The sequence below is a fragment of the Equus asinus genome, chromosome 19, assembly GCF_041296235.1.
Source record: "Equus asinus isolate D_3611 breed Donkey chromosome 19, EquAss-T2T_v2, whole genome shotgun sequence".
NCBI lineage: Eukaryota > Metazoa > Chordata > Mammalia > Perissodactyla > Equidae > Equus > Equus asinus.
Window position 1 is genome coordinate 14,809,402 of NC_091808.1, and position 15,451 is coordinate 14,824,852.

At 39.0% G+C, this 15,451-nt stretch overlaps 1 protein-coding gene across 18 annotated transcripts in view; it reads left to right on the forward strand.

Moving 5' to 3' along the window:
- Positions 1-14,690, forward strand: part of DOCK10 (dedicator of cytokinesis 10) — a 263,089-nt gene extending 248,399 nt beyond the window's left edge. For 9 of the 18 annotated variants that reach the window (XM_044751296.2, XM_070489638.1, XM_070489636.1 and 6 more), the window contains 5 exons: positions 497-687; positions 9,161-9,261; positions 9,423-9,561; positions 10,849-10,924; positions 13,936-14,690. In XM_044751296.2, the coding sequence (XP_044607231.2) occupies positions 497-687; positions 9,161-9,261; positions 9,423-9,561; positions 10,849-10,924; positions 13,936-13,997 (569 nt within the window). In that variant the 3' untranslated portion in view covers positions 13,998-14,690. The remainder of the gene's footprint in view (positions 1-496; positions 688-9,160; positions 9,262-9,422; positions 9,562-10,848; positions 10,925-13,935) is intronic. The other 9 variants (XM_070489634.1, XM_070489639.1, XM_070489637.1 and 6 more) reach the window with 1 other exon arrangement.
- Positions 14,691-15,451: the final 761 nt, after the last annotated feature.

Below are 15,451 nucleotides of genomic sequence, written 5' to 3' on the forward strand. Positions count from 1 at the left end.
CAATCCTAGATTATGCAATAGACACGTGAACTGCAGTGACATCCAAATTATGGGAAACATTCACCTTCAGTAACCTTCCGGAATGTTTGTAATAAAAAAAAGTCTAGAACAAAGCTATTATAATATATACTCTTTAGTATATATTTAGGCATTCTTTATTGTGGTTTAGTGCAGTTTTCATTTGAGTTACAAATTGTAGTGGAAGGTATCATCTTTCCAGTGTTTAGAGACTCTGGATGTCTTAATCCTGCCTTGAGAATGAGGCCACAGCAGGGGCAGTGTGGAAGAGTATGCCAGGTGAAAGTAGCTGGGATAAAAGTTAAGAGACGTAGGAGAACACGGCGCGTGGGAGAAAAAATAGCTCATGTACACAGAAAACGTGCAGGATGGAATGTGCTATGTGCCAAGAAAAAATACAAGATCATCTGGCCTATGGGGAACCCTTGACTCTTCACTAACCCTCTCCCTCTTAATGTCTTGTATTGCTTTTGTGCAGCAAGTCACTTGTTCCCTTATGTGAAGAAGAGAATACAAGTCATAAGCCAGTCGAGCACAGAACTGAATCCTATTGAAGTGGCAATTGATGAGATGTCCAAGAAAGTTTCTGAGCTTAATCAGCTTTGCACAATGGAAGAAGTGGACATGATCAGATTGCAGCTCAAACTCCAAGGAAGTGTCAGTGTGAAGGTAAGCACGCCCACAGGTGAGCTGCACACAGCTAGTGAACTCTGGTATAAAATGCCCTTGGAATTTTTTACAAAGGGTATAAGAAATGTTTATCTGTTTGTGATACCATCCAGCACCTTTATCTGAGTCTTTAAAATTTTGTTGAGTTGTAAATGCATGTCGATGGTGCCAAATACGTGGAGATAAGCTTTTCCTGAGTTAGGCTGAAATAAAATTTCTTCTTCTTCAAACCTCCCATCCCCTCTTCTCTGGGTAAACTATATTCTACACTCTAAATTCAAACAAATGAATTAATTAATGAATAAACGTGGCTGTCATAAATATCTGTCTTTGCGAGCTTTATATAACTGTTCAAAAACAATTTTTTTCAATTATTTTATTGAAATCATAAAAGTTTATAACATTGTGAAATTTCAAGTGTACATTTCTATCAATTTCTGTATAGATGGCACATACTTAGCACCAGAAGTCTAATTTTTATCCATCATCATACATATGTGCCCCTTTACCCCTTTCGTGCATCCTCGAGCCCCCTTCCCCTCTGGTAACTACGAATCTGTTTTCTTTATCCATGTGTTTGTTTATCTTCTACATATGAGTGAAATCATGCAGTATTGGACTTTCTCTGTCTCATACCCTCAAGGTCCCTCCATCTTGGCTATTGTGAATAATGCCGCAGTGAACATAGGGGTACATAAATCTCTTTGGAATTGCTGATTTCAAGTTGTTTGGATAAATACTCAGTAGTGGGATAGCTGGATCATATGGTATTTCTATTTTTAATTTTTTGAGAACTCTCCATACTGTTTTCCATAGTGGCTGCACCAGTTTGTACTCCCCTCAGCAGTGTATAAGGGTTCCCTTTCCTCCACATCCTCTCCAATATTTATTTTTTGTCTCGATAATTGTAGCCATTCTGACAGGTGGAAGATGATATCTCATTATAGTTTTGGATTTGCATTTCCCTAATAATTAGTGATGTTGAACATCTTTTCATGTGTCTGTTGGCCATGTATATCTTCTTTGGAGAAATGTCTTCTCATATCCTCTGCCTATTTTTTGATCCGGTTGTTTGCTTTTTTGTTGTTGAGGTGTATGACTTCTTTATATATTTTGGAAATTAACACCTTGTCAGATATATGATTTGCAAATACTTTCTCCCAGTTGGTGGGTTGTCTTTTCATTTTGTTCACAGTTTCCTTTGCCTTGCAGAAGCTTTTTAATCTGATGTAGTCCCATTTGTTAATTTTTTTTGTTTCCCTTGCTTGAGTAGACATGGTATTCGAAAGGATGCTCCTAAGACCAGTGTCAAAGAGTGTACTGCCTATATTTTCTTCTAGGAGTTTATGGTTTCAGGTCTTACATTCAAGTCTTTAATCCATTTTGAGTTAATTTTTGTGTATGGTGCAATATAATGGTCTACTTTCATTCTTTTGCATGTGACTTTCCAGTTTTCCCAACACCATTTATTAGAGAGACTTTCCTTTCTCCGTTGTATGTTCTTGGATCCTTCATCAAAAATTACCTGTCCATAGATGTGTGAGTTTATTTCTGGGCTCTCGATTCTGATCCCTTGATCTGTGTGTCTATTTTTATACCAGTACCATGCTGTTTTGATTACTATAACTTTGCAGTATATTTTGAAGTCAGGGATTGTGATGCCTCCAGCTTTGTTCTTTTTTTTTTTTTTCAGGATTGCTTGGTTTATTCGGAGTCTTTTGTTGTTCCATATAAATTTTAGGATTCTTTGTTCTAATTCCGTGAAGAATGTCATGGGGATTCTGATTGGGATTGCATTTAATCTTAGATTGCTTTCAGTAATATGGACACTTTAACTGTGTTTATTCTTCCAGTCCAGGAGCATGGAATATCTTTTCATTTCTTTATATCTTCTTCAATTTATTTCAATAATGTCTTACAGTTTTCAGTGTATAAGTCTTTTACCTCTTTGGTTAAATTTATTCCTAGATATTTTATTCTTTATGTTGTAATTGTAAATAGGATTGTATGCTTGAGTTCTCTTTCTGTTAGTTCGTTATTCGAATATGGAAATGCAAATGGTTTTTGTAAGTTGATTTTGTACCCTGCAACTTTGCAGTAGTTGCTGATTATTTCTAATAGTTTTCTGATGGGTTCTTTAGGGTTTTCTTTCTATAGAATCATGTCATCTGCAAACAGCAAGATTCATTTCTTCCTTTTCAATTTGGATTCCTTTTGTTTCTTTTCCTTCCTTAACTGCTCTGGCCAAAACCTCCAGTACTATGTTGAATAGGAGTAGCGAGAGGGGGCACCCTTGTCTTCTTCTTGTTGTCAGAGGGATGGCTTTTAGTTTGTCACTGCTAAGTATGATGTTGAGTATGGATTTGTCATGTATGGCCTTTATTATGTTTAGGTACTTTCTTTCTATACCCATTTTATTGAGAGTTTTTATCATAAATGAATGTTGGATCTTGTCAAATGCTTTCTCTGCATCTATTGAGCCTAAGTATCCATTGAGATGATCATAGGATTTTTATGCCTCATTTTGTTAATGTGGTATATCACACTGATTGACTTGCGGATGATGAACCATCCCAGTGTCCATGGTATAAATACCACTTGATCATGGTATATAATCCTTTTAATATATTGCTGTATTTGGTTTTCCAATATTTTGTTGAGGGTTTCTGTATCTATGTTCATCAGCAATATTCGCCTGTAGCTTTCCTTCTTTGTGTTGTCCTTGCCTAGTTTTGGTATCAGGATGATGCTGGCCTCATAGAATGACTCAGGAAGTGTTCCATCTCCTTCAATTTTTTGGAATATTTTGAGAAGGATAGGTATTAAATCTTCTTTGAATGTTTGGTGGAATTCTCCAGAGAAGCCATCTGGTCCTGGACTTTTGTTTTCTGGGAGGTTTTTGATTACTGTTTCGATCTCTTTACTTGTGATAGGCCTATTCACATTCTCTATTTCTTCTTGATTCAGTTTTTGTAGGTTGTATAAGTCTGAGAATTTATCCATTTCTTCTAGGTTACCCAATTTGTGGGCATATCATTTTTTGTAGTATTCTCATATAATCCTTTGTCTTTCTGTGGTATCCATTGTAATTTCTCCTCTTTCATTCCTAATTTTATTTATTTGAGACTTCTCTCCTTTTTTCTCAGTGAGTCTGGCTAAAAGTTTGTCAATTTCAGAGAACCAGCTCTTAGTTTCATTGATTCTTTCTACTGGTTTTTTGTTTGTTTGTTTGTTTTTGTTGAGTAAGATTCGCCCTGAGTTAACATACATGCCAATCTTCATCTATTTTTTTTTCATAATGTGGGTCACCAGCACAGCATGGTTGCTAACAGAGCAGTGTGGGTCCATGTCCAGGAACCAAAGTCAGGCTGCTGAATTGGAGCATGCTGAACTTAACCACTTGGCCACTGGGGCTACCCCTCTACTGTTTTTTTAGTCTCTATTTCATTTGTTTCTGCTCTCATTTTTATTATTTCTCTCCTTCTGATGACTTTGGGCTTCATTTATTCTTCTTTTTCTAGTTCTGTTAGGTGTTGCTTAAGATTACTTATTTGGTATTTTTCTTGTTTGTTGAAGCGAGCCTGTATTGCTATGAATTTCCACCTTAGAACTGCTTTTGCTGCATCACACAAGAGTTGGTATGTTGAATTTTCATTCTTGTTTGTCTCCGGATATTTTTAAATTTCTCCTTTGATTTCTCTATTGACCCAATGGTTGTTCAGTACTTTGTTGTTTAGTCTCCACATATTTGTGACTTTCTTAGCTTTTTTCTTGTAGTTGGGTTCTAGTCTCATAACATTGCGGTTGGAGTAGACGCTTGATATGATTTCAATCTTCTTAAATTTATTGAGGCTTGTCTTGTTTCCCAACATATGGTCTGTCTTTGAGAATGTTTCATGTGCACTTGAGAAGAATGTGTATTCTGCTGTTTTTGGATGGAATGCTCTATTTATATCTATTAAGTTCATCCGATAAGTATTTCATTTAAATCCACTATTTCCTTGTTGACCTTCTGCCTTGATGATCTATCCATTGATGTAAGTGGGGTGTTGAGGTCTCCTACCATTTTTGTGTTGCTGTTAATGTCTCCCTTTAGGTCTGTTAATAGTTGCTTTGTGTACTTTGGTGCTCTTGTGTTAGGTGCATATATATTTGTAAGTGTTATGTCCTTTGGAAGAAAGTACGTTTTATCATTATATACTGCCCCTGTTTGTCTCTCATTATCTTTTTTATCTTGAAGTCTGCTTTGTCTGACATAAGTATGACTATATCTGCTTTATTTTGCTTGCCATTTGCTTGGAGTATCATCTTCCATCCCTTAACTCTGAGCCTATGTTTGACTTTAGAGCTATGATGTGTTTCCTGGAGGTAGCATACTCTTGGGTCTTGTTTTCTAATCCATCCAGCTACTCTGTGTCTTTTGATTGGAGAATTCAATCCATTTACATTTAAAGTGATTATTGTTGTATGAGGACACAATATTGCCATTTTATCTCTTGTTTTCTCGTTGTTCTATGTTTCCATTATGTTCCATTGTTTCTCTTCCTTTGTACTTCTGACTGCCGTTTCATTTTAGTGGTTTTCTTTGGAGGTTTTCTCAGTTTTCTCTTTTTTTATGAATTCTGGCTCTGCTCTGACTTTTTATTTAGTGGTTACCCTGAGGTTTGTTTAGAAGGTCTCAAAGATGAGATAGTCCATTTTCTTTCTTTCTTTTTTTTTTTTGAGGAAGATTAGCCCTGAGCTAACTGCCACCAATCCTCCTCTTTTTGCTGAGGAAGACTGGCCTTGAGCTAACATCCATGCCCATCTTCCTCTACTTTATATGTGGGACGCCTACCACAGCATGGCTTGTCAAGCAGTGCCATATCCACACCCAGGATCTGAACCAGCAAACCCCGAGCCGCTGAGAAGTGGAACGTGTGCACTTAACCACTGCACCACCAGGCCAGCCCCAGATAGTCCATTTTCTGATAGCCTCTTATCTCCATTAGCCCAAGCAGGCTCCATCCCTTTCCTTGTCCCCTTCTGAGTTATTGTCACAAATCATTCTGTTTTGTGTTGTGAATTTGTCACTAATTTGAAGGGTTTATAGTTACTTTTGATGCTTTCTTTCCTTTATATTTTAAGTTATAATTAATTATTTGTTACCCTATTCTGAAAGAGAGCTGTAGTTTTCTGATTTTTTTCTATTTATCCCCTTGCTCAAAGGTTTGTTGACCTTTGCCTTTTTGTTTCAGGTATGGGAACATCCTTAATAATGTCTTGTATGGGAGGGCTAGTGGTGATGAACTCTCTCAACTTTTGTTTATCTGGCAAAGTTTTTATTCCTTTATCGTATCTGAAAGAGAGTTTCTCTGGATAGAGTACTCTTGGCTGAAAGTTTTTGTCTCTCAGTATTTTGAATACATCATTCCATTCTCTCCTAGCCTGAAAGATTCTGCTGAGAAATCAGCTGAAAGCCTGACAGGAGTTCCTTTGTAGGTTATTTTCTTCTGCCTTGCTGCTCCTAATATTTTTTCTTTGTCATTGAAGTTTGGCAGTTTTACTATTATATACCTACCTCAGAGAAGGTCTGTTAGCATTGGTGTAATTAGGAGTTCTATTGGTTTCATGTATTTGCAAGTCCAGTTCCTTCCCCAGGTTTGGGAAGTTCTCAGCTATTATTGCTTCAAACAAGCTCTCTGTTCACTTCTCCCTCTCTTCTCCATCTGGAATACCTATAATCCTTGTCTTGCTTTTCCTAATTGGGTTTGATGTTTCTTGAAGAATTCCTTCAATTTTTTAAAATCTTAGTTCTCTTCCCTCCTCCATCTGAAGCATTTCTATATTTATATTCTCTAAATCACTAATTCTTTACTCCATAAAGTCAGCTGTATTTTTTAAGGATTCTAGATTATTTTTTATCTCATTAATTGTGTTCTTCATTTCCAGAATTTCTGCTTTTTTCATATAGTTTCAATCTCTATGATGAAGTATTCCTTCTTCTCATTAATTTTATTCCTGAGTTCATTAACTGTCTTTCTGAGTTTTCTTGTAACTCTTTGAGTCTCTTTATGACAGCTATTTTGAATTCTCTGTCATTTAGATTATAAATTTCTGTGACTTCAGGGTTGGTTTCTGGAGATTTGTCATTTTCCTTCTGTTCTGAATTGTTGCTGTAGTTTCTCATAGTGTTTAAAGATTAATCTTTTGCCAGTGCGTTTGTGGTAGTATCAGGTTGCAGATTTCACCTGCTATCGCTGGGAGGAAGCAGGAGCTGTGTATCTGATTCCATCCCATCTGCTGGAAGTTTTGTGGGTCCAATGGGTGCCCCCACTAGCCAGGAAAGCATTTGCACGCAGTCTCAGGGCTGCTGCCACACCGAGGCACATTTCCACTTGTGGGACTGCAGTACTACTATGGGCATTCATGCCAACCAGGAAAGCATTTGCATGTGCACAAATATATGCCACCGCCTCTTCTTATGGTCATGCCAGGCCCTGTGGTTTGTGGGCAGGGCTTCTTCATGGGGTCCAAGCCTGGGCCACTCATTGGGACCACAGCAGGAGGATGGGGTCTCCCACCAGCCAGAAAAGCATTCATTTGCAGGCCCAGAGCTGCCACTGCCTCTTCTCACAGTTGCACCAAGGCACATTCCCACTTTTGTGGCCACAGCGGTACTATGGGTACTCGCATTGGCCAGGAAAGCATTCAAGCATGTGCACAGGGCCACTGGGGAAGGATGGGGGATGCTCACATTTCTCTATCACTTCCCGGGGAACTAGTCCATCCACCTTCAGATATATAGCTAAATTGGTCTCTCAGGTGTCCTCTTGTGCTGTGTGGGTATCCTCCATTGGTCAATGAATGTCCATTTAGTTTTAGTTCAAAGAGGGAGAGATAAAGGGAACAGCTCACTCCACCGTGTTGCAGACATCACTTATAAACAAATTTTTGAGAAATGTTCATTAATTCATAAAATGTCCTTCAATATTTATCTGACTTTTTGTCCTAACAAAAAGCAGATGGCATTCTGTCAGTGGGTGATTAAAGAAAATATAATAAATTAGACCACTTAAAAAAGTGTGAGCAGCATTTAGGAAAATTAACAAAGGCAGACACAAGAACTAGCAACACTAAAGGGCTGTGACCCTCCCTAGACTTGAAGACTCAAGAGAGAGAAGGGTTAGTGGAAGCAGACAGAGAGCTGGGAGAGCCAGGTGATGATAGACAGACAGGCATGGCCTCTGCTTAAAGGACTGCAAGAAGGAAGCCCTGGGGCCAAATATCCTATTGGGGCTAAGATAGGGTGGGGAAAGTGAGGCACTCACCTGGGGCACAAAATTTAAGGGGGCACCAAAACAACTAAGTAATCAAGATAAAATAATATTTTAATGCAATATTGTTAAAAATCAAAAATAGTGCCAAAAATTCATAATGAACAAAGTATTAAAATTTTAAATAAAGGCTTGCCAATAACAATACCATGCAGAGCTCTATTGGAGCCCAAGGAAAAATCAGGAATGTTGATCCTGATCGTGACCTGGCTCTCCTCTTCCCTACCCACCCCGTGTTTGTGTCCTCCATGCTGACTCTAAAAAAATAATAATACATTTTAAAGAGCCAGAAGGCAAGAGAACCATTGTTATACTCCAGGTGGGGCAGCTTCCCTCAGCACAGAGCTGAGCAGAGGAAAGTGGAGCTTGGATGTGGAGAAGCAGAGGAGAGCCTCCAGTACTGTTTACACATTCTACCACACTGGCAATACCTGGTGATCATGGTCATCTGAAGACGGCTCAAATCCAGTATTAGCTTCCTTCTTCTTTCACCTTAGTCCTTCCAAGCCCCACAGCCACATTTAAAGACTATAAGCACTAAGGAATAGAGACTCCTTCACTAGTGTGAGCTTACTCATATGTGGGAGCTTGAACAGTATCTGGCATTGTGCATTCATTCAGCAAATCTGATAAATGCCTCCTTGGGCCAGAATCTAAGCCAGACTGTCAACGGGAATACAGTAGAAGAGTGACTTCCATGGCGGTGCAGACACCACTACCACCATGGAATGTCTCTTATTAATAGTTATGTGTTTATTTTAAAGTTAATAGAAAAAAAACCCCAGCACATTAAATATTTGATTTCACAGCTTTTAAACTTAAATTTATTTTATAAGTAAATAAAAGTGAGTCTAGTTTTCAAAGATATTAAGAAAATAACAGTTAGAGCAGTATGTGGATGTGGCAAAAGTGTGAAATGGTGACCAAGTGACTGAAGTTTGGGAAGGATGGTAGTGAAGTGTAGCCTGATTCATCCTTTAGCAGTTTAATGACTAGTTGAGAGACAGCACATAAGACAGATAACAAATTAGTAGTCTACAAGGCAATGTGGGAGGATTGGGGTGCCACACGTTGGTGCCCACAGTTGCTACTCCTTCCAGCTGTGGAGAAGGCTCCATGGAGGAGGAACCTTCAGCCAATTCTCTTCTCCTCGATAGGTTAATGCTGGACCAATGGCCTACGCACGAGCTTTTCTTGAAGAAACCAATGCAAAGAAATACCCTGACAACCAAGTAAAGCTTTTGAAGGAAATCTTCAGGTAACTTTTCTTTTTTGGGATGTTCTTTCTCAGTCTCTTTCAGACAAGGAGTCATGAATTCCCCAGGAAGACACCTGACCAACCCTCTTCCAGGTGGTAGAGTATATCAGCAGCCTGATTTTGATTGGCTGGTGGTTAATTCTTTATTTCTGTCACTAAAGGCAATTTGCAGATGCCTGTGGGCAGGCCCTTGATGTGAATGAGCGCCTCATCAAGGAGGACCAGCTGGAGTACCAGGAAGAACTGAGGTCCCATTACAAGGACATGCTTGGTGAACTCTCCACAATCATGAACGAGCAGGTAAGGCCTTCCTTGGGGTGGCCCATGCACCTGGGTCATAGGAAGTATCTGTTTTATCCCCAATGCCAGAAGGACCAGAAAGAGTCTCTCTTCTTGCTGCTGAAATCACTGTACCTCCCATGAACACCACGCTGCTGAGTTGTTCTCTCCCCCATGCACAACACCCCTTTCCTCAAAGAAGAGATCAGCTTGGAAAAAAATCTGTAGAAAAAGATGATGAGAACTCATATGCTTTCCACAGTTTTCAGAAATGTTGATCGCTATCCTATGAGCTGTTGGTTTTCTAGAACAGATGGGTACTGTTAGTCACCAAGGAACATTGGGTGGCATTCCCACTACGGTTTTCTGCCACTCCAGTCACCCGTGCTTTAGGACCTCACAACTGCCATGCTGTGATGTGGAGTTCCACACTTCTGCTACTAGGGCTCTCTGCATCGTACTCAGGAAGAACACTAGGACTGGGGTCATGCCCTTTTATGGTCAAGACTGCCTGCAGTCTTGAAGATGTGCAGAATTAGGATAAAACTCAATCCCCCACCCCACAAGCAAGTCATCTATGATTTTTGACGTGTACTCAGCATGTTCTGTAAGGCCGTGTACAAAATGTGGACATTCACTGGTCACAGTATTGGGGTGCTGAGAATCAAGTGGTTGAAAGCCAAGTGCTGCTTTTTGGCATACTTCCCAGCATCCATCAACCCTCACACTCTACCTGGACCTCTCATCACTGTGGTCCCCTCCAGGAGTTAGATGTGTTCTTCACAGAATAATTGAGGGAGAGCATTTGAACTAATCTCCCAATAGTGCCTCATGCATAGTTCCACTCATTAAATATTAGTTCCCTTTCCTTTCCTTAAATGGCCTAGCGCTATCAACACTATTCATAAAACGTGAAGTGTGTGCTACGAATCCTTTATTCTAATTGCCTTTCCCATATGTGTTTTGTTTCTTCTTTTCCATCCCCTTCTACCCACATCTTAAACTCTCCCTAGCGGCTAGAGAAGGAAATGGTTAATTGACTTCTGTTGGAGAGAATTAATCTCCCTCAATAGGTTTCCTAGTGGAGGAAGTCTTGGTTTGGGATTATTAAAGGGTTGTGGGAACCAAATACTCATGAGAGATTCCTTGATAGCGTGGGGAAATCATAAATCTGAGAGTGAAACAAAAGGAACAAACAGTGCATCTGCAAGTTGGAAAAGGTGGTGAAGAAATGCTTATTTCCAACTGTAAATTGCCTCTGACCTTGAAACTTCGGGCAAAAATGCGTTTCTCTTTTTTTCCTGGCAGCTCTGTCGAGGTCCGTGTTTATACAGCTTCTGTTCCTCTGTGTCTAGTATTTCCCTCAGTACTGTAAGCAAAAGTGGTATGTTTTTCTTTCCTTATGTCTACTCTCCCTTTGTGGCCTTTTGCTCCACCTATCTCTTCCTAGCTGTTCATTTTCCCCAGACACCTCCATCGTGACTAGTGTTCTCTAAATGTTTATTTAATTAGAACAACTTGATTTCCATTTCAAGGTACGCCCATATAAAAAAAAAAAAAGCCTACTGATTAAAGCTGAAGTTAACACCTTAGCTTTTAAAAAGAAAATTCCTTCATTACCAACTTCTAAAATATATTTGTGCTCATTTGTAACCGAAACAAAGATTCACTGTATCCCAAAGTGCTAAAACAAAAACACAAAGACAGCGACAGGTGATTAAGGGGAGAGGAAAAATAATTTCTTTTCCAGAAAACCTTTGCTCAGAAAAGCAAAATTTGACTCTGTGCTTCCTGGAGACTGACGCAAAGAAAATGATGTATTGCACAGGTCTTGTTACTCAGTAAAACAAGTAGAACTGTTGGCAGGAGAGATCAACTTTCTGCTGGTCCTGAGCTTCTATGGGGATTTGTCACATAGGTCTTTATATTGGACAGTGACCATAGTGTACATGATATCTTCGTGAAAAGTTTTCCTTAAAAATGATTTACTCTACTATGTGGCCATTCCACATTTCTCCCTTAGATTAAAATAAGGACAACACATAAACTTCTAATTCTGTAGGGGAGATTCTAGAGGACGAACTATTTAATTGATACTTATCAATCATAAGTATGGACTTTCCATAGCAAACCTATAAATTATCTACAGCAAGATAAGCTATGTTCAGGACAACCTTTGATAAGTGTTTCGGGTTGGTTGTAATGAGCAATTTCCTGAAATCAGGAACAGCTAGCAAAGGATACGGTCCTGTAAAGTCCGTGGGACTAAGAAATTGGGTATTTATCTCAACTCAGATTTATAACAAAAAAGTTTTTCTTGCTTCTCAATTTTTTTTATGAAAAGACATCTGACCATAATATTTGGGTTTGAACTCTGTGGAGAGAAAGGTAGTCAAATTTTAGCATAATTCTATAATAAATGAATGAACCATAATCCGTAACGTAGGAATCCCTTCACATACCTATCTACTCATGCACATATTCTGGAAATAGGTGCATGTGTAATTACAGTGAAAAGGGAAATTATACCATTGAACTTCTAAAAAGTAAAAATAGAGTTAGAATGGATAGATAGACATAGAAATAGGACAATAGAAATAAAATTAATTATGCAGGGGCCAGCCCAGTGGCTGAGTGGTTAAGTTTGCTCGCTCAGCTTTGGCGGCCCAGGGTTTTGCTGGTTCAGATCCTGGGCGCAGACATGGCACTGTTCGTCAGGCCATGCTGAGGCGGCGTCCCACATGCCACAGCTAGAAGGACCCACAACTAAAATATACAACTATGTACTGGGGGGATTTGGGGAGAAAAAGCAATAAAAAATAAAATTAAAAAAAAAAGAAGATTGGCAACAGTTGTTAGCTCAGATGCCAATCTTTAAAAAAAAAATTAATTACGCAATTCACTCCAAGAGGGCCCAGAAAATTCTTAGTTAAAAGGGTATTCTGAAGCCACCTATTTAATGAAAGAACCTTCAGTATAAGAAAAGAGATAGAACAAGATCAAATGGATGCTAGTGTGTAAGATGGAGATGCTGAGATCAAGCAGTTTAAGTTGCTAACGTGACAAGCAGGCAATAATTACCTTTAGAGGCAGCCAGAATACCACACTATTTTATAAATAGCCAAAAATCATCAAAGCCTTCTGTGCTGGAGACGAAAGTAATTCATACAAGTATCTGGATGAAACAGAAATATAAATGCTCATTTGGAGTCTCTTTAAACATTTAGAAGGATAATGGCGTAGTGAAATCAATGGTGGTAATGGATTTCACATATAAAACACAGAGAAAGGAGCAGGTCCACTATGCTACGGTGCCAGGCAGGTGCGATGCAACAGCTTTTCCCTCTTTGAGGCAGATACTCTTTAGACACATTATTTGCCGAATTATTTAAGCAGCGCTTGTGACACTGATCATAAGGATAATTAATTCGTAGTGTGAGGTATTTGGACGCTGTGTGCTCTGCAGGCACAGAAGTGGCAATTCTATCTTGGAACAGGGGAGCACTGAAGCCTAGCAATTTGTGAAGTTAGTGGGAAAACCTTCATAACTAGAAATGTAAAATATTTACGAAGTCTCTTCTGTAGAGAGATCCATTTTAGAGGTGCCTGGGGTTTCTGTGTTTATGTATCGTTATTTGAACAGATCTGACGGGAAAGTATTATTTAGGCATATTAACGTCATTTTCAAAAGTAAAATCAGGTCAAGGTACACTTTTTTTTCTTACGTTTCCATTAATGCAAACATTTAAGTGAGGTTTCAGATGTTTCCTTTGTTGGTCGATTTTAAGAAGATAAATTATAAACTTTTATATTTTTATAAATATATGTTTTATACTAGTTTATGAATTATGAACTTTATAAAATAAAATTCTGGAATTAGATGCATTCATAAGATTTTTTAAGCATTTCCACAGCTATATCTGGTAGTTGAAGAGTATTGTGAAGCTACTTTAAATCTTGCCAAAATGGCTACATGGGCTTGGAAAAAAATTGGCCTAGTGGTTAAAGTTCGGTGTGCTCCACTTCAGCGGCCCAGGTTCGTTTCTGAACATGGAACCACAGCACTCTGTGAGCAGCCTTGCTGTGTTGGCAGCTCACAGAGAAGAACTAGAAGAACTTACACAACTATATACTGGGGCTTTGCAGTGGGTGGGGAGGTGGATAAAAGGAGGAAGATTGGCACAGATGTTAGCATAGGGCAAATCTTCCCCTGCAAAAAAAAAAAAATTTTTTTAATTCTTCACGTCTACTTTGATAAGTGCATTTTCAAAATTTGCAGATGTCCCATGGGGAATTAAAAAAATCACTGTTCTGGGTTTTAATTTTGTGTTTGGAGATAATGACATGAACCTCTCTCTTACCGTTTTGTTGTGTTGTGTTGCGTTTTGTCCTAAGATTATGTTCAGGGACGACCCATCAAGGCGCGGAGTGGAACGAACCTGCACTCGAATAATTAGCAAAGTGACTCCAGCTGTGCCCACAGTCTCCGTGTCAACTAGCACAGACGTTTGAGGGAAAGTCTGCCAAGTCAGGTCCACCTCTAAGAGAACTTTCTGAATTTGCAGCTAATCTCGGGGAAGAGAAAGATAGATTTAATTTATTTGAAGTTTTTATGGTGTTAATATTTTTTTTTTTACCTCGCTAGCTTGCGAATTTTGCCAGCCTCCAGATTTGCACATTTCTTATGTTGTTTTTTTTCTTTGAGTGGCATTGATCAAGCCAAGCTGAATATTTGCCATGAAATTCCACTGAATGTGGAGCTCAGAAGCAAACCATAAGTTTGCTGTCGGTTACAATATGTTCAGTACCCAGTCCAAGTACACATATTTTAAAGGTCAAAGTGAATGTTTTTGTAACATTTAAGCATATTTCAAATGTAAATAGAAGATTGTAAAATATATGGTTTTTACCAAATTTAAAAGAATCTTTTTAGTTCATACTTATGACAGTGCTAAAATTATATGAATAACGTTTCAGATACCATTATATTAAAATATTTGTGTATGTGTACAAAAGTGTTGATAAATACTAATCTTTAAAGTTTGTGGAGTTCCTTTATTTGTAATATATGTGTTCCTAAAAGCAATGGGATGTGAAATTATGGAAGTATTTTGTTGTTGATAGAAATAAAAAATACAGTTACTTTTCAATTTGTTCCCTCTTGAAGAGTGGGTGAGCTGCTACTGAAAGTGGCTCATTGCGCTGGACGTCTGCTGAATACATCCTACTCACCACTTATGATGCCATACCAAGAAGCCAGGGAAAGGACCTGAACATCAGCTGGGCAAATCCTCCAAAGATCAACCAGACAGGCCGGGGGGTTCCAAACCTAGATGAGCAGACTGATTTGCAGAAGCCATAATGAGTCAGAATCGTGAGGGTGGTGGTAATTATTAGGACTGTTCACGTATATTCTGTTTCTAAAGTCTGTAAATTTGTGGTAGGATTGCACTTTCCTGCCTCTTTTGAAGTTAGACTTGACCATGAGGCTTGTTTTAGTCATTGAAATGTGAAGAGAAGTGACATGTCATTTTCAGGCAGACCCTTAAAAGCCAGTGAGTGGTTTTGCCCAATCCCCTCCCCTGATGAAGTCATCTCTGAAGCACGTGAAGATGCAGATCCATCTGCCTGAGTCCCCGAGGGACCACAGAGAGCAGAGACACACACACACACACGTTGCTCACTCCCCACTAACCTTGTTGGAGGTAGATTCTGAGTGAGAAATACGTTTTGTTGTGCTAAGGTCCCTGAGATTCAGGGCCTGTTTGTCACTGCAGCATTATCAGACTATCCTGGCTGATCTGTATTTGTATCAAAGTTGTGACTGACGTTCAGCCAGGATGGGTAACCACTGACACATTCCACCCTCTGGCCTCCCTCCCTCCCCTAGCCAACAGCAGCAGCCGTGCAA